Raw genomic sequence first — 19,868 nt, forward strand, 5'->3', positions numbered from 1 at the left:
ATAGTCACAGCCTAAGTCACGTGTCCATGGAAACAGCAAAAAATAAAATTCATATCTGAGTAAAACCATCAAATGGCACATCTATGGATCATGCTTGAGATGTGTGCCAAATTTGATGAAGCTAGCATGTATAGTTTAAGGAAATCTGCTCCGAGCAAGATGACATCCTCATATCCACAGCCTAAGTCACATTTGGGTGGAAACTGTAAAAGATTCACATCAGGGTTTAAACCCCATATGGCAAACCTAGCTATCATGTTTGATACGTGTTCCTAGTCTGATGAAGTTATCACAAATAGTTTAGGAAATATCGACCCCCCAAAAGAGAGACCACTTAAAACAACACATTTTATGGTTGGTTGTACATGGCTTAATTAAGCTGTACCCTTGAAAATTGTGGTATGTGCCCTGATAAAAAAGGCAACATTAGGTTAAGAAATGGTTATATGACTTCTGGCCACATGAAACTTTAAGTGTTATTGAAAATGTTCATTTAATATTTTCAAGAAAACAGCTTCGCTGCATATGCATGTTGTATGTGGAGACTGGAAGGAAACCAATTCATACTGATATTCATACCAAAATGGTATGCTTTTTGAGCAAATTGACTTCAATCAAATCCTCAGTTATCTAATATATGGTATCAATTCATAGTTAATTCTTAGTTGCGGTTTACTCCCAAAAGACCGACTTCCTGTAAAATAAACTCAGTGAGTACACTAATAAGCTCAGCCATGCTCTCCACCCCTATTCAATTAATGAGCTCACCCGGAGTCAGTACAGAGTATAGCGAGTATAATGAGTTAGACCAGTTTGTACAAACTTGGAATTCAAGCAATACTCAATCATCAAAAGGATTTCATTTCACAATGTATGAAAATGCACTCATTCCAGAACCTCATCTTAGATTAACCTTTCAAAGTAGAATTTTACTGACAAAATTTAGGACAACAAATCATAGGTTACCAATGGAAACAGGGTGATGTCTGAATGGTTTGCAGTCAAGCCATATGTGACGAATTCCATGTTTTACTAATATGCCCACCACTTGTCAAACAACGAATATCATATACAAAATATTTCTGTGTGAATCCCTCTATCTGTACATGTATTTTTCTCATGACATGATTTATCAACCACTCACTCTCAAATTATCCAAATATATGAAACCCTGTGCCTTTTCAAATTATATCATGTAAATATTTTAATTATATTTATATATACTTGTATGTTCTCTGTTTCACCTTTTGTGGTTTTGAGATAAGAACAAAAATTCTGTTTTGTTCTGCTACCAGTCACTGCAGAGTATAGTAACAACACATTCCTATCTCTCTTAGTTTACTGGTAATTAGAGTGAAAAGTAGTTGAGTGAGAACTGAGTTGTTTGAGAAGTTGAGAATGTTCTCAAGCACTTTATTGTGTATCTTTGATGCAACAGATCTTAATATAAAAATCATAATTCATCACAAGAATTAAAAAAAAGTATAGTTTATATATTTGGGCACATGTTATTATTATCAGCTTAATTAAGCCTTACGCAAAAAAACATAAAGTGTGTTGTTTTAAGTGGTCTGTCTTTTTTTTAAGTCTGTCTTTATGGGAAGATACCGTGGAAGCAAAGGGTGTGCAACCTCCCTATTGAACTGAAAGTTTGTTTCATGACTACTAAAACTCGGGTGGTGTAGGGTGTAGGGTGTAGGGTGTAGGGTGTTGGGTGTAGGGTGTTGGGTGTAGGGTGTAGGCTGTAGGGTGTAGGGTGTGTGTGACTATGAGGATGTCATCTTGCTCGGAGCAGATCTCCTAAAATATACATGCTAGCTTCATCAAACTTAGAAATTAAGATAAAAATCTGAGCAATGAGTAAATACTCGAAATTTCAAGTTTTTGACTGAAACTTGAAGCCACGAGAAAATACTCAAAGCAACAAGAAAATAACTGAAGGAACGAAAAAAATATTTGAAATAACATGAAAATACTCAAAATTTCAAGTTTTTGAAAGAAACTTGAAGTAACGAGAAAATATTCAAAATTTTAAGTTTCTGACTGAAATTTGAAGCAATGAGTAAATACTCGCAATTTCAAGGTCTTGAAAGAAACTTGAAGTAAAAATATTCGAAATTTCAAGTTTTGGACTGAAACTTGAAGTGACAAGAAAATACTCGAAGCAACGAGAAATTCATCGAAGCAACGAAAAATTATTTGAAATAACGAGAAAATACTCGAAGCCCCAAGTAAATAATCGAAGTAACAAGAATTGTCTTTGAAAAAAATATTTTATGCTACAAAAATGGTAGCATTAGGCTTTCGTACAAAAGAGCTAACTCAAAGATTTTGTTATTCTAAGTTTGCAGGTTACAAACATGGTCTAGTCTAAATCTAAGACCTGAGAATTAGACTGAAGACATCTGCAAACACAGGAAGTAACGAATATATACAGCTAGAAAATAATGATTTCAGAAACATCTGTGACTTTAGTTCTTTCCAAAAAACCAAGGGGATATATGTCTGTGCGATACAGCATGCAAACCAGACTTTCAAGTAATTTCCTTGGAAGAATGGAGTAAAATCTTCCTGTAGCACACTGTAATGGTAGAAACTATGGCTCTCGCTTTATTGACAATGTGTGCTAGTGTAGCAATGTAACTTTTACAGGCAACTCCGTATTTTCTTCCCCTCTGCTGTTACCGAGGTACATAAAAATAAAAACGCATGGACAAAAACTTCAGTAATTAGTTAATCCCTGAAAAAGACTATCAAATCAGAGGGATGTAGTCATATTTTGATCATTTTGTGGCTTAGGATAGACTTTAATGAGTAATAAAAGGCAATGGGGATTTTACGCCACTAGCCACATATAGTGAGATGTTAAAAATCACCTAATTTACTGTTGCCTTGAACATATCATTTAAACTACTATAATCAAAACCTTCTGAATGATTGCATTAAAAACATTTCTTTTTTAAAAAACAAATTTTGACAAATAAAGAGGAAAATTATAAAATATTTGAAATAAACCATTTTTCATCATATTTTTCATTAATCCAAACAATCCTAGAAACACAGCTCAGCTGGTTGGAGAAATCAAACGCTGATTCCATTAATTTTAAGCATTAAAGCATTGATGCATCTAATCAAATACATAATCATCTGACAAATAAACTTAACTACCAAGAATTGCTTGAAATATTTTCTAATGGTTCTTGAATTTGTGGCACAGACATGTCAAGTTAAATCTGTGATGTACACATTCAAACAACAATGGCAAAATAAATATCTTGTGGATGCAACAATGATTAGATGCATATATGGTATATTGTACATTTTGTCTGAAATAAAAACATTCTGTTTTGACATAAAAGCAACCAATAAAATGAAATAATGTTCAACAAGCTAAAAAGCCCTTTGGTGATTTGTGATTCTTTGACAAAATGTGGCATTATCACTTGTCCTTTGGTCTCCAAGCAACGAAAATGCAACAAGATCATCTTCTGTAAACCAGGCTATTTCCTGAATACATTATTGTGTGATATGTTGTAAACCTTCAATGACTACCCGAGACATACTGAATAAAATGCAAATAATACACTACTCTGTGGTAGAGCAACCACACCCAGCAATATGTATAGGACAGCTGCAATAAAATCCTAATAACAGAGAATGACCTTTCAGAAACACTGCTCTCAGGAAAATAAGTGGAACTGAAACATTATTCAATGCTTCAATTGTTCGAAACATAAGCTAACTGCCCTGAAAGGTTCACATGCAATTATTAAACATTTCTTCACCACAATGAACTGATCTTGTAATGCAGATTTTCATAAATCAGGCCGACTGCTAGAAGAGAATGGGCCAGAACAGGGTGTGAAAAATACACACATTAATAATATTCAAAATATACACATGAATACACAGTATGAGCATACCAGTTTAACCCCTTAAAACAGAGGTAAGAAAGGATATATCTTCCTGCATGTGTATGGCAGGGTCTTCATATCTAAGGGCAATAACTTCTTCTGTAGACCATTACATCATCAGTCATGTGATATGAGTCAATCACACAAAAATGACAGTTTCCATGAAATAATAAAACCTTTTGATTTAAAAGAATAACTACTTAGAATTAGGGTATCAATATGTCTCAAAAAACAAAAAGGTTAAATGTTTGAAAACAAAACCATTAAAATTAATCCATGGATAATTTCTAGATAATAGCAATGAACCGTACACCAAGATTTACCACTGAAATCTTCTTTTGATGATACGGAAGAACTTTTCATTATATGGACGAAAGAAAGCTCGTAGCTTGTGCATCACCACTGTACTGATGTTTGGATGTTTCCTGCCCTTTCCATGAGCCAGGCACCGTTCTTCACCCTCCTCTGTGAGTGTACAATACACCCCTCGTGTGGTGTTGAACACGAAACGCTCCTTGCCAATCTTGTGTTCCAGCCCAAGATAAGACTCCACTTTGTAAATCTCATCCCATGGCCTAAGACGTAAGTTGTCACCATCAATAATGTGAATCTGCTTGAGGGGAAAGAAATGAAGCCACTTCAACAAATGTCGATGGTATATTGAGCGCTTTACTGCAATGTAAGACTTATTAATTTCACCCGTATCAGGAACCAGGACAAGCTTCTCAAACGGCTGCATCGTTTTGTGTCGCTTGATCTTGTTATCCAACAACTGGGCATAGTCAGAGATAGTCCTCTCCACTGGATCGCGAACAATCAGCAGCAGACGTACAGAGCTATTCATAACATAAACTCTCTCTGGTGCAACACTTTCTGTGAAATACGCTGGTGACTTTTCTATTGTGATTTGATCCTTGAAAGAGTACGGCATCTGATGACGATACCAGTCATATCCAAGTTGGTAGTTACTGTCCCTGTCAAAGAAATGAACCTCCAAACTTGCTCCCTGGACATCTGGATGGAGACGAATGAACTGGAGCAGGGCACGTGTTCCTGCTTTGCGAGCACCGATGATCAAGCACTGAGGTAGACGGCGTTTTGCATGATGGAAATGCATGTGATCGTTAAAACTTAAGCTGGTATTGTCTCCATCTCTGAAGGAAAACAAACAGAGAGTGGCCGAATGTATGAAGTTGTAGTTCAGACAAGACAGGGAGATGAAAATAATGGAGAGGATGAGGATGATGAGGATGGCGAGCTTGTAGCGAGAGAACTTGGGACACCATTTGCAGGCTCTTGGGGCAGTGCTATCCATGTCAGCAATATGGTGGTAGCGGGTGGGCATCTTCCAAGTCATGGTTTATCTGAAACAAAAATACAACGGATTAGTTTTTCCCGAGTATGGCAACAGGTGAAAGAGATTTCAGAGGAATGTCAGCTGGGGGTCTGGGAGCTGCTGCCCCTCAACTGGGTCCAGGATAAGATGATTTGCATTTAAATTTTCGTGGAAAATTATTATCCCTGTTTCAACACTTGTTGAGTAACATTCCAACAGCTCGGCTCATTCCAACACATGATATTTCAGGGACAAAGAAGTATGCCATTCCAACAGCTCGGCTCATTCCAACACATGATATTTCAGGGACAAAGAAGTATGCCATTCCAACAGCTCGGCTCATTCCAACACATGATATTTCAGGGACAAAGAAGTATGCCATTCCAACAGCTCGGCTCATTCCAACACATGATATTTCAGGGACAAAGAAGTATGCCATTCCAACAGCTCAGCTCATTCCAACACATGATATTTCAGGGACAAAGAAGTATGCCATTCCAACAAAAATTCCAGAATGTCATGCAACATTTGCTCACAAGTTGGTTCATGAAGGCCTTTATAAAAAACATGAAAGGTTTTGAGGAAACCTCGACACACAGGGGGCAAATGTCATCTGATGAAATTCACCGTTCAATTGGTAAGGTATATTTCTGTGGGATTTTCAGGTTTACAATTGACATATTTCTATTTTCAGAGATGTTTTGTACAAACTACATTCAAACAGCAATGAAAATGATAACAGTTATAAGGCCATTATATTTCTCTCTTGACTGTATGGAGAAACCTGTCATATGTGTGAGGAAATATTGAATGTCATGTGACTGTTCTGTTTCAGCAGCGAGTACATGTTGCTCTAAGTCACATCGATAACATTGCAGCTATTATTAGCCATCTGTTTAAGTTGTTGCACTTACTGAAACTCTACTTACAAAGAAAGACTAGTGCAAGGAACTCACTAACTGAATGGTTAGCCACATTATTCATTTTTGTTTCATACGAGGAAGAATGGTCCGAGATAATATTTTCTATAGCTATTTCTTTTCTGTCATTATTACTGAATTATCAAGGTTCACTCCAAGAAAAACACTCAATGCATTTCTATCCCACCAATCACACAACATCTTTCAGAATGGCTCCCTATTAGCGTGATGAATATGTCCGGATGTTACCAGTGATCGATGGCTAGAATTTCCTTGTTCCATCTGACTGATCATTAATCATAACTAGATTTGTGTATTTTACAAGAAAGCAAATGTAAAAGAACCTGTTTTCAAAATGATTTGATATTTCTTTACACTTTTTCGTTGCAGGATAATGACAGATTAATGTAATTACTTGAACTGGTAGGTTTAATGAACTTGTATAATTAATTGACGCCTGACAGGGCAAATGATCAATCATCTATCATGATCGATCATTGGGGCACCATGACATGTGTAGCAGTGATTACCTGTGTGAAGGAGAACCTGTTTCTTGTCACTCTCAACTTCATACGTCATTGTCAGTATGAACTTGTAGTGTAACATGTCATATTTGGGATTATACTTTTTTAGTAAAGTACAAATTCTAGTACTTTGGGGGGTGAGTCCCATCCAGGATTCGAACATGCACCCTCAGAGTCAGACAACAGGTAGTCTAGACTGTCTAGCAGAAGCAGTAAGACTAGTTGTAAGGGTAGCAGTTGTACTAGAAGCAATAATAGAAGTAGACATGAGTTATCGGAAGATCTATTGGTTTACAGTGACTCGACATCAGGAGTTACCTCCCTTGTACCAAGCTATCACTGAGATTCATCCTTCATGTTCGTTCTGTCAATGACTAACAACTAGTCTCTGAGATGAACACATTTTACAGAAAAAAAAGCTCCTACTAAAAAAATTAAATAAAATGAAATTGAGTCCTGACACTTTCTTCATTTTCTGGAGTTGCGAAAATCTAGACTTGTAACATTTTCTAGCCTTGCGTGGTTTTTCTTGGCTACATTTGCTTCACAGTCTGTATGACAAACTAGTTCTGCCAACTCACACTGGAGATAAGAATATATAGTCCTGCATACCTATGAAGGCATCTTTTCTCATGCTCACATGAGAGCTCAGCTGGCAGTCTAGTGTTTTAAGCATTTGCCCTGTCACACCTAAATGGGTGTTCGAGTACCCACGAATAAAACTTGGAATGCATACCTACTGTCAGTATATCACTGTAATTTTGCTAAAACAATACAGAAGCTGCCAGCTTCTTCACTCACTCTCTTCATGTATACTATACTTTGTTGCGTAAAAAGCACGGTGAGATTTGAACAACATACTCACCACAAGTTACAAAAAAAAACCCTGGGTTTTTATTTGTGTCATAGGAATTAAACCAGAGATATTTATTTACCTCAGTCCTCGCCAAAACCAAGTCCAAGCCCACTCACCTATTGTCCATTCTTGGAGTCAAAGTTAATGAAGCATCATAAAATCATCTTCCAACAATTTCATTCCCCAATACAAATATTTCCATGATCTTCATCACCCAAAACAGCATTCAGTCTTTGGTGGATATCCACATGTATGTATACTTACAACTAGTCTCTGACATGAACATATTTTACTGAAAAAAACATTTTCATAGTAAAAACAAAAATATTATGAAATGGAGCCCTGAGACTTTCTTCATTTCCTGAAGCTAAGGAAATCTAAGACTTGCCACATTTTCTAGAATTGCGTGGGCTCTCTTGGATATATATACTTTAGGGTCTGTACGACAGACTAACATGTATGGCTTTCTTGTATATATATACTTTAGGGTCTGTACGACAGACTAACATGTATGGCTTTCTTGGATATATATACTTTAGGGTCTGTACGACAGACTAACATGTATGGCTTTCTTGGATATATATACTTTAGGGTCTGTACGACAGACTAACATGTATGGCTTTCTTGGATATATATACTTTAGGGTCTGTACGACAGACTAACATGTATGCTGTAAGTGAGATCTGTGTTTGCCACAGTACCCGAGTGGAGACACGTGTGAGGAGCCTCCATTGTTGAGTGGAATACCGTGTCGCCCAATTACCTGCTTCTAAATGAGAATGTTATTCTCATCTTCGTCCAGTTTGCCTACCAGATGAAAGGCCTAAGGCAATACGCAGTTAGATAAACTCATTGTGTGTATTTTCTTCCAAGGCCAGGTGAATATCTCTACAATCAGGCTGACTGAAAAAACAACCAACACCTAATGCAGGAAACACAGGGCTATTTGTTTGAATGGTGATGCTTGAGGAAACTGACATTGAAAACAGAGACCTTACATCTCTATAATGATATACCAAACAGACTATGAATCTTATTATCATTACAGTAAAGTACAGTCATGTCAAACTCAAAGGGATAATAATTTTTACCGTGGACCAAAAACAGTGATGTGTCCATCAGATCATTATTACATTATTATGTACCTTGTTTGTTGCATGTAGTTTATTTTTTTGTTGTTGTCATTGTCATTGTCTTCATCATCGTCATTGTCATCACCATCATCAAAGTCATAAAACAGTTTTATGCTTCCATCTATTCATTTTCACCTGGTGTCTTGTGTGTAGTTTACTTTAACATTGTTGTCATCATCGTCATCATCGTCGCCATCATCATCATCATCATCATCATCAACAACGTCATCAACAACGTCATAAAACAGTTCAGGGAAAACAGACATTTTTAACTTAAACTTCTGACAACAGGTTTCAGATATACATAAAAACAGCAACTCTGCATTGTAACTTTGAGCACCTGACATGGCCAGGTGATAATAAGTTGCCTGAAACATTAACTTCATCATATGTTCAGCCAAGATTCAGCCATAGTATATATCTGACCATTTCACACATGCAATAATGCTATATCAGGTTGAGTAAGTGAGTCAGTCAAGTTATAAATCCAGCTCATCAATTTTCTGCGATGGTGACTGCCATGTTTGGTCTCAATCGGGGGCTTGATATGATTAGCAAACTACAAAGCTACCCCACTGCTAGTCTGTCTCACAGTCACTGAACTAGTCAGTCTCACAGTCCCTGAACTAGTCTGTCTCACAGTCACTGAACTAGTCTGTCTCACCGTCACTGAACTAGTCTGTCTTACAGTCCCTGAACTAGTCTGTCTCACAGTCCCTGAACCACATTATTTTCCCCAACAGTCTAGCCCTCCTTGCAATGCTAAAGCCTTCAATGAAGAAAGTCTGTCTCTGTTCTCCCGGGGCTCCTTTTCAATTTATTATAGGTTCGTTTGTTATCATCAAAATTATATCTTTTCAGAGACTAAGCATTAGTCTATCCCTGAACCACATTATTTCTCCTTCAGCCTGACACTCCCTGCAAAACTCAAGCCCTAAATGAAGTAAGTTTAGAATATCTGGTCTCCCCTGGGCTCCTTTCCAATTTAAATGGAATGTTTGTTTCTCATCAAAATCATACATATTCAGGAAGTAAGCATTAGTCCACTGTCTCTCAAGTCAGTATGAACGGTGCAAATATTTCTGGTTTTCTCCTGTACCATTTTATGAAGTTGTGTAAAAGGTGTCATGTGCATGGCAATTTAGATCTCACAAGACATCCCAAGTTTGTGGCAAAACCAGAAATGCTTTAACCATTGATCGTGTGAAGAAAAAATGATTCTATTATCATGTTTACCACTTCAAATGATGAACTGTGATTGGCCGGAATCTTCTGGGACAGATTATTCTATTTTAAGTAATTAAAAAGACTTCTGGAGTAAGAGGTATTGAAGTGAGTCATCAAATCCTACATATCCTGAACACCAAGCTCCAGGCACACTCTGTTATTTAAGCTTGTTTTTAAGGCAAAAAAACACAGAGAAGCAGTTGCCCAATTTAAGGTTAATCAAATTGCCTAAAAATATTAAACACAAAGAAGCATATCTGTACAAGGTTTGTGTGTGTGCAAATGTAATGAGAGTTTGGTTCAACACTGCTTTGAAGAGTTTTTCAGTTATATCACTGTGTGTTGATCTGGGCAAAGTCTGCAGAGATAGCAGCTGATGTTGTTTGACAGTGAAGCCTCACATTTAGTCCAAAATAACTGTGCCAACAACTTATTTTGATGTATGAACTATTGTCAATGAATTCCTTGTTATTCCTATGCATCTTCTGCATTTGTTTAAATGGGCCTCACTTTGATCATGATTGCCATGATTAAGTGAAAAAAAACAACTGTTTCAATGGAGAACTGGCAGTATTAGGCCTGAGATGGATTAATTCCAAATATCTGACAAAATGTCCAGTTACATTCACATACACATTTCAGGTGAATCATCACTTCATTGCCACTGTTTCCATAAATACAAATCTAACTGTACTGTTGTACTGATATAAACTAGAAACTGCAACGACATGGAACAAATAATGACATTACCTAACTTAGGACATCTGTGATATATCTAACTGATGAGCCTGAAATCAATACCCTTTGTTTGTTCCCTCTATTAGCAAGTCTTGGAAGAGGCATGTAGAGACTTTTGAATACACATGGTCATCCTTAAACAAAACTAAGCCTCACTGACTACAACATAAACATAACATCTTATAACTGACAAATTCAAGATACAAGAAATTGACTCTCCATTAGCTTCAATGTTTCAAATGTGAGAACACACGAAGGCACCATGCCAAGATCTAGAGATCAGCTCAACCATGCTTATTCTAAGTATTTTTGTAATGAAAACTTCAAATGCAATTTCACCCAGAAATACCATAATATATGAGCCAGAAAGCACTAAATTTCAGCATTTATCACCATAAAAGAACAGAAACATGTACCGGTGTTTTTCCATGACAACCATGTCTCATTTTCAGGAAAGATCATTTAGATATCAATGTGCCCACCCACTTAAGGATTCTTAAAAGAAAGTGGATGTTTTTTTTAATTAACTTTTCAAAGCAGTCAACTTATTTTACATTTAATTCAATATTTTATGAGAATGCAATGCCAGGGGATCTTGTGTAACACAGCCTTCAAACTGGTTCAGACACATTGAAGAATTCCACCAACATACACCATGGTTTGTTAGCAAGACAATTGATGGGACCATTTCAATCAGTCTGTCTTATCAACTTGTCTTCCCTAGCGAATACACTAATGACAGCTATCAAAGAAAATACCACGGACATTGATGAAAACTCTCTATTGGCTTTAACTTGACATATATGCTCAAGTCCTTAGATGATGCTAGCCCAACTACTTGGGCAACTTGTGTCAGAAATATTTTATCTACGCATGGTTTTGGCTACGCATGGATCAGTCAGGACAGGACTTGGGCAATGCTCATTATTTCACATCCTTGTTTCATTAGAGACTTTTGAACAATCTCAAACAATTATGGTTCACTTCAATTCACAATTCTAATAAATTTTTTTATTACTGCCAATTCAGGACACTTTTAATGAGGAAAGATATTTAAATTCTGACATTCCTTTACATCTCACATCTGTCTTGTCAAAATTTAGATGTGGTAATTCTAATTTAGCACTTGAAACTCGAAGATACAATAAAGATAATTACAGTGAGAGATTATGTCTATTTTGAATACTGAATGACAAAAATGTTCTTGAAGATGAATTTCATGTACTGCTTAATATGTCTGTTTTGAATACTGAATGACAAAAATGTTATTGAAGATGAATTTCATGTACTCCATAAGTGTGAATGTTTTTTCTGATTTGAGGTTAAGATATTTTCAGAAATATATGACTGATTTTGATCCAAATGCCAATTTTATTAACGTAATGAATACAAGCTATGACTGTACTATAAAAAGATGTTAGTATTTTTGGTATTATGTACTTAAACACATTTAGAAATGTTCCTTTTAAACCGCATGTGCACTAAAATATCAATACCATAAACATATGACTGTATGATGGGCCTGTGGCCTATTACTGAATAAACTTGTCTCTCTGCCTATTTATTCACTTGACAGTCAGCTTTCAAATTGTCCCAAAATATTTGATACCCTCATCAAAACTATCAATTATAGGTCACAGTACATGTGTTATTTGATTTGAATCCATTTTCTGAATTTACGTGGAAGGCAATTATGCACATTACTGTGTTGTGTGAAGCATTAATATTTGTTGTAAGTCTTCATCATTTGTTGGTAGTTAAGTTAAGGAGGATTCATGGAGGTGAGTGAGTGAGTGAGTGAGTGAGTGAGTGAGTGAGTGAGTGAGTGAGTGAGTGAGTGAGTGAATGAGTGAGTGAGTGAGTGTTTCACGCTGCTTTTGGCAATATCCGTGTCTTCCATGTTACAAACCAATGCTTTACCCACTAGGTCACCCATAGCCGCTCATAGTGATGAAGAAGGCTGTGATGACATCAGGACCCGGTTATTGTGGCACTTAAGGCAATATTTGTGCAATTTGTTCAAACTTATTAGGATAAACATTTCTGTGTACACCATAGGAAGGTGATAGAAATTGGTCCTTGGCAGTTAAAAATGTTTATTTGTTTTAAGGAAAAACATAATAGAATATGATAAATTTTACTAAATTTTGAGAAAAACTAGAAACATCTCATTTAAGGAATTAGCAGATGACTGTTCACATTGTAATGGCACTTACACCTGACAATCCGATTTCCCAACAATACACCCACCCTAGCTCTCCATACACCATGCCACGCAGAGCCACACGCACGCACACACACACTTGGATGCACACATGCGCACACCAATGCACGCGTGCACACACACACAGACACACACACAAATCCAACTTTAAGCAGTCATTACTTACACAAGCCCAGAGGTCAAACAGTTCATGGGGATCAATGGCGTGAATCCCTCACCAGATATTGATGAAGAAATAAACTCATCCATTCAAGCATTAACAATGGGGAAGCACAATACAAGCTTTGCCACAGACACTGTGTTCAGCTGTTACAGCCTACAGATCAAGTAATATGGACTGCAGTTCCTCAAGCCTGCAACTAACTCAATGGTGAATGGCAATATTGGTTATAGGGGGATCGGTTGCCTTGGCAACACATTAATAAGAGTGAAAATTAACTGAAATTTGATTAGACACAAGTTATTGCAGCCAACACAGTGTAATATATTGTGTAAATATACATCTTGAATGGAGGTACAAGAGAGGGGGAGACGTTGAATGGGGGGTATTAATCAATGGTTGAGTTTGCTGTTGTGGGATCTCCGGGTCTTTGTGTTACTTCGTAGCTGGCATGAGGTGTTGAAAATGTAAAAGGTTGAAACCTCAAATGTAATGATACAAATGTAGGCCTTATTTTTTGATTTTGTAATTTTTCATTTACTTCCAAAAACTTTATACCTGATTGGAAAAGGTTATTGTCTAATGTCATTATTCTGATTATTCAGACTTTTTCAAATGTATTTTGAACCGAACTGATGGGGACTGGGAAAAAATTGAAAGCAAAATCAAACTGATATTATGAGAGAATTATATTCAGCTTTTAAAAAGAGAAAATGATATAGAAGACAAAAGAAGAAATTTACAGGATGCAAGATAAAGATTGAATATCAGGCCATAATAAATTAAGCCATTTTGATTTTGCTTAATGTTTCATTACTCCACAAAACATGTTACTGTTTTCTTGTAATACTGACTGAAACAAATTGTTGAAAGCATCTGTGTTTATTAAAATTTGATGGGATGAGAATAATAGGAAAAGAGAATTTCTTTATATGACTATGCATGGCCGCACAAATTGCTTTTTTCTTCTGAGGAAATTTCAGCTACAAAATAATGATACCGTTTGCTCAGGAGGCAGGTAAGAATGAAAATCTGATGATTAAATTGTAACAATTTTAAGAATATCTCTTTTGATACAAAAATTATTCTGATTGATTCAATAATTGTCAAGCAGATTCATCACAGTCTCAATTCTGTAAGCAGCTGAAGTAAAAAGGACAATGTCTGAGTGAGCGAGCGAGCGAAAGAGCAGCAATATTCCTTCATGCACTCAATCGCGGTGGGAATTCGAACCTATCTGAACACATTCCACATGAGCGAGTGTACACTTTAACCACTTGACTACCATGCTGTCTCCTTTATCAGTGAGTGTACTTTTCCTTTTACAGTATACACCCAACACTAACAAACAACACCATCATGGCATCAATATTTATTTATTCATATTATGAATATAATGACACAGTCTATTATTAATAAACTGCTTCCCATGAGCGTATGTACATGAGCTAAGATAGTGTTACGTCCCTACAAGGCTAGGTATATACAGCTGATTGACACATGAAAACAAAACATCAGTATGAAATAGACTAGACTCAGAGGCCACAGTTACATACATCTTGTGCATTACACACAAAATATACAGACAAATAATCCAGTCGGACTACACATTGAAGATTATTTTGATTTGTTAAAGCACAGAGTTCATATTTATAGAAACTATAACATGATGCTCACATATTTGTTCCATTAGTTTGAGATAGTTTATAATTAAAAATGTTTTGAAAAGAAGACCACATATATATTTTCAAGATTATACTTGTGTCAACAAGTGTTCACATCAAGCAATGCATTTCTTAAAATTTGAAAACCCAGAATTCAAAGAATGCTTACAAAATTTACAGCCTTTTTACTTTGTTTTGATATTCAAAAACTATTATTAATCTAAATGTCATTCATACTTTTTGTCAATTGTTTTTGAAAGACTTAAAGAAAACCACAAAATGAAATGACAAGTTACAATGAGAAATGACTGAAGTGTTTTTCGTTAATGTCATGTCAATCATACTTTACCTCACAAGTGCTACAAATTTGTAATATTATCCTTTAAAATAACTCATAAGTTCCTATAATTCATGTTTCAAAAATGTTTTCATGCCATTACTTTTACTTGAGCAGACAAAATACTCCCGTTGAGATTCCTTTTAGAAATTTAAAAACTGTCAGATTGAATATCACTGCCAATTTCAAATGTCAACCACATATTCTCATAAATACCTACCAACACGATGACAATGACCTTATGCATACACAACAGATACAGAGTTCAACCATGGTCATAAAAATTTTATCAGGAATACATTAATTCTAACAGATTTTATCAAGCAATGAGTGATCAGTATCTCACAATGGTGTAAATTTGAAAGTCAAAAACATCCTTGAACATTGATATCCTTTATGATTTAGTTTCCAAAAATCAAGTTTCCTTGCTGCAGTGCATGTTTGGTGTTGAAATTGACAGACTGAATAACTTAGCATTTCAGTGTAGTTTCCAACGAGATGTACCTGCTGGTTAAGGTGGACACGTAGCCATGTTGACATAATTGGATGGCCACGCATGTTACATTAGCAGTGATTATTATGCTGACCATTTATTCAAACACCCGGTGTCATCACTCGTACAATGTTCACATGTATTGTGCATTTTATGACAAATGGTACCTATTTTTGGCAGGTAAGATGACGAACTGAGTTTGGTCTTACACCACTTTCAGCAATATTCCAGCAACATCGCGGCAGGGAAGACCAGAAATGGGCTTCACACATGTGTACCCATGGGGCGTTTCAAACCCAGGTCTTCAGCAGGACAAGCCGACGCTTTAACAGCTAGGCTACCAAACCAGTCCTTTTGTATGTAATATAAATCAAACTTTGGTGCATGCATTTCATCATTACCATGTGTTAGATCGTCTGAAGACAAAATCATATTTGTTCAGCTGATACAATCTATGCAAGTGTGAAAAGATGGCCAAATTGAAGTGCCTTACTTATCAAGTCCATCAAGTCTCACGAACTATGGATTTGTTGAATTCGGAAAAGTTATGAAACACTTTCCTCAACAGCTATTGACCAAAATTAATATTGAGGCACATAAAATCCATATCCCAGCTGAGGCCGGAGTGAAATAAGTTACTTGCTATTAAGGGGAGTCACAAAAAGTAAATAATGTCAATGACAATTTTCTTAACATCAATTCAATCATGTTTAACAGAAGTACCTTGTGCCCCTATGGACTAAAACATGATGGTATCACATTCCTCAATAAATACAAGCATCAAATACTTGTCAAGTGAATTGTAAATTATTTTTGGCACCTACTGACCCTTTGTGGGTATTTTGACCCACAGAAGAAGTAGTTGACACATCTGTCAATCACTCAACATAAAGGGAGCACTCACACTTTATGTACAACTATTGTCTGTTTGGGGCACTGCTTCTGAGTGCTTGAGGAGTTATTGATAGATCTAATGTTATCACATTCAGAGGGAAAGATCTACAAATGAGAAAACGCACAAGATAAGACAGAAAAAGCTACCTTGCAGGACAACCATTTGAGATATTTTAGTGTATTTGTAACAATTTCAGAGTTCAGTAACAAAGACAAAGGAAGGACAACTGAAGAGTCACCAAGCTTTGTTTTCTTATTTGGTACACAAGACAGACTGCAAGAAAATCTGCAGATGAGGTTATGTCCACATGACTAGATATATAATAAATAAATTACCATCCCACAGAATCAACAATGTGTCACTTGAGCTCAGTTCTTGCATTACTATTGTTATAAAACTAGACGATATACCACATATGTACAAGCATCCAATCCATTTACACAACAGTCATTTAAAAAAAAAAAAAATATGTAACGGAACTGGCTAATTTTAAATTCCCTTGACTGAATATCAAAATAAATAAATTTCAATCGTTTTTTTTCTTTAGAAATTATCACTCTATGAATTTGGACCTATAATAAATCAATAAAAATATTTAACTTTATTCAGCTAATTTCAGATTCTTTTGACAAAATTTAGAAACAAACATACACTGCACAACTGTTTTGTTTGGGCTTTTTATGATTATCTATGAATTTGGATCTAAGGTAATATGAGACTGCAAATGTTTTATACGATGAAAAATGTTTTGAATTTTGTCTATTCTGATAACTTGCTTGACACATATCTAAAGCATGACTTGGATGATTCATCCTGATTCCAAATGACATTTGGTCACCTTCGGTGGAAATACTGCTTAAATATTAAGCAGTTTCAACCCATCCTGATATATATGTCAGTATTTGCAATGGTCTGAGCTCAGCTTTTAAACACACATTCACACAAACATATATCCCTAGTATTCCCACAATGCAACACCTCCTTCCAGTTAACTCCAATTAAACCGTCTCTTTAATATTCGGAATAGTCTTTCATTGTGGGGACGAAAAAACTTTTTCATTTTTTTAATCACACTTGGTTCCAAATCTGGATGTTTCCGTCCTTTACTCGCACCCAGACACTTCTCTGCTGTCTTATTGAACCTCATACAGTAAAATCCACGAGTCTTGTTGAAATATAATGTGTTGTATGTTATCCGGTTCTCAATCCCCAGAAAATTTTCAATCTGAGAGATTTCTGAGACAGGGTCCACTATTAAGTTGTCCCCATCCACAATATGAATCTGTTCCCTGGAAAATGTGGAGAACCATCTGGGAAAAAACTGATGATAAATACTGATCTGGATTGCCCTGTAGTGAACATTAATCTCCCCAGTAAAAGGGTCAAGTACAAGCCTCTCAAAATCTTCATGTGTCTCATTCCGGGCCAGTTTGTTGTAGTAAATTTGGGTATAATCCGACACCACGCGAGTCGTTGGATTTCGTAAAATCACCAACAGTTTGATTGAGCTGTTCAAACTTTTAATTCTATCTGGCACACTTGGATCGATGAAATAACGTGGAGTTTTCTCGACAGTGTACTGGTTGCTTAAAGTCATCGGCATTTTTTTCAAATACCAATTAAGGCCTTGTCCATAGTTGTCCCTGTCGTCAAAGAAATGGACCTCTTCTTGGGCAATTTCCACAGTGGGGTGAAGGTCCAAGAATTCTAACAGAGCCCTTGTTCCACATTTTCGAACTCCAATGATGATACACTGCGGCAATCGCTGCATTTTCTCGCCTGAGTGCAATTTTTCGGCAAGTCGTGCACGTTCCTCAAGAAGCTTGCGGAATCCACTACCCGTTATGATGTTGTCAAGGGGATGTGTGTTGATGTTGAGAGACTCCCAAATGGCTGTGTTGCAGTAAAACACCACATAGAAGAACAGCGTCAGTGGGATCCCGACAAGCCACAGCCTACGAGCCCGCCTCATGATGCTGTGGTCAGTGTGGTCACTCGACGCATCCTTTTTCAGTATTACGGCTTTGGCACAGCCTAGCCAACGCTTAGATTCGGCAAGCACCGACGACATCTAGGCCACTCATCTGAAACACAAAACAAGACAAATGCAATAATGCATCAGAGGCATTTCATAGATATGGCAAAACAAATTACTTTTTCTTTCTTTTTTTTTTCTTTTTTTTGGTGACATTACATGGTCTATGTTACTCATGACCGATGAGGGAAGAAAGTTCAAAGTGAGGCTGGTCTTACACGTTTACCACTCTGGTATGATCAACAAGCATGGGTATGGTGCTTACAAAACAAGAAACATGGTTGGGTCATCAGATTTTAAACCCGTTATCTTAGGTTTCCCTCACATCTAAGGGGCACAACTGTGCACATCAAATGGCACACCAAAGATGACAGGGACACTATGCTCACATTCCTATATCTTTGAATCATGGAATGGCTTGGTACTACAAAAAGTAATACTAAAGATTTTTAAAAATATGAGTCGTTTAAAAGGCATTTAGAAGTTGGTGGAATCAAACTAAAAATGCTTTATGGTTCGACTTCTTTATTTTACAAGGTCACCACGTTTCGAGACGTGGTACCTTGTACAATATAGAAGTTGAACCATAAAGCATTTTCAGTTTAGTTAGTTTAAAAAATATCACTGGAGAAAATTGGTGATTTGTGGACCTGCTAATAGTTTCAGATGAACTAATACAAGATCAGGATGAGGACATCTCAAATCACGTATTAAGCTTTTGCATTAAACTTACATCAACATCAAACACTGAACATGATCGGTGTGAACAACACAGACATACTGGTCTGTTCATTGAAAGCATAATATTTACCCTCCAAAACAACACATAACTAACATTATACATGTACAAAACAGGAGTTGATATTTCCACAGTGAAGAAATAACAAACACATGAAAACAGTTCCAGAACAAGGTCATAAAAAGGTCAACAGTAAGCCTCACCACAGAGTTCTGTCAGGAAACTGGAAACTGAAAAGATGTGGAGATCCCATCAACGTTCTCCGTTAACCTACAATTTATTTCTCATCAAAATACCACAATCAACCCTGACTTCAGTGAAAACAGTTACCCAATACTCAAAACTCGAAGGCTTGAAACACAATTCTAATTTTTGTAACAAAAAGTCAAGCAAATCAAACTCTGTCGCGTTTTTCTCTGTCAATTAACTTCCGATTGAAATGCCGAAGTAAGCTGAACTCCCCCAATCCAACACCTCTCTAAACTTAACTGAACACTGAAACAGCACAACTGTTGGGAGGTAAAGTCATGACAACTTTTTCTTCCATGCAAGTATAAATGTCAGTCTCAGAATGTATGTCCCAATAAATCACAAACCTACTCCCTATGGTTATCTCCCTTTGTAGTACACCCTCATCCAAGATCTGACGACATTACCAGATGATCAAATACTC

At 36.4% G+C, this 19,868-nt stretch overlaps 2 protein-coding genes across 4 annotated transcripts in view; both read right to left on the minus strand.

Moving 5' to 3' along the window:
* Positions 1–2,219: 2,219 nt before the first annotated feature.
* Positions 2,220–19,868, minus strand: part of LOC137292222 (heparan sulfate glucosamine 3-O-sulfotransferase 1-like) — a 242,995-nt gene continuing 225,346 nt past the window's right edge. The window contains exon 3 of the mRNA XM_067823801.1: positions 2,220–5,278. Within this exon, the coding sequence (XP_067679902.1) occupies positions 4,234–5,271 (1,038 nt within the window). The 5' untranslated portion in view covers positions 5,272–5,278 and the 3' untranslated portion in view covers positions 2,220–4,233. The remainder of the gene's footprint in view (positions 5,279–19,868) is intronic.
* LOC137292221 (heparan sulfate glucosamine 3-O-sulfotransferase 5-like) overlaps positions 14,393–19,868 on the minus strand; it is a 92,215-nt gene continuing 86,739 nt past the window's right edge. For all 3 annotated transcript variants that reach the window (XM_067823800.1, XM_067823798.1, XM_067823799.1), the window contains exon 2: positions 14,393–18,505. In XM_067823800.1, the coding sequence (XP_067679901.1) occupies positions 17,410–18,492 (1,083 nt within the window). In that variant the 5' untranslated portion in view covers positions 18,493–18,505 and the 3' untranslated portion in view covers positions 14,393–17,409. The remainder of the gene's footprint in view (positions 18,506–19,868) is intronic.

The sequence above is a fragment of the Haliotis asinina genome, chromosome 7 (genome assembly GCF_037392515.1).
Source record: "Haliotis asinina isolate JCU_RB_2024 chromosome 7, JCU_Hal_asi_v2, whole genome shotgun sequence".
NCBI classification, from domain to species: domain Eukaryota; kingdom Metazoa; phylum Mollusca; class Gastropoda; order Lepetellida; family Haliotidae; genus Haliotis; species Haliotis asinina.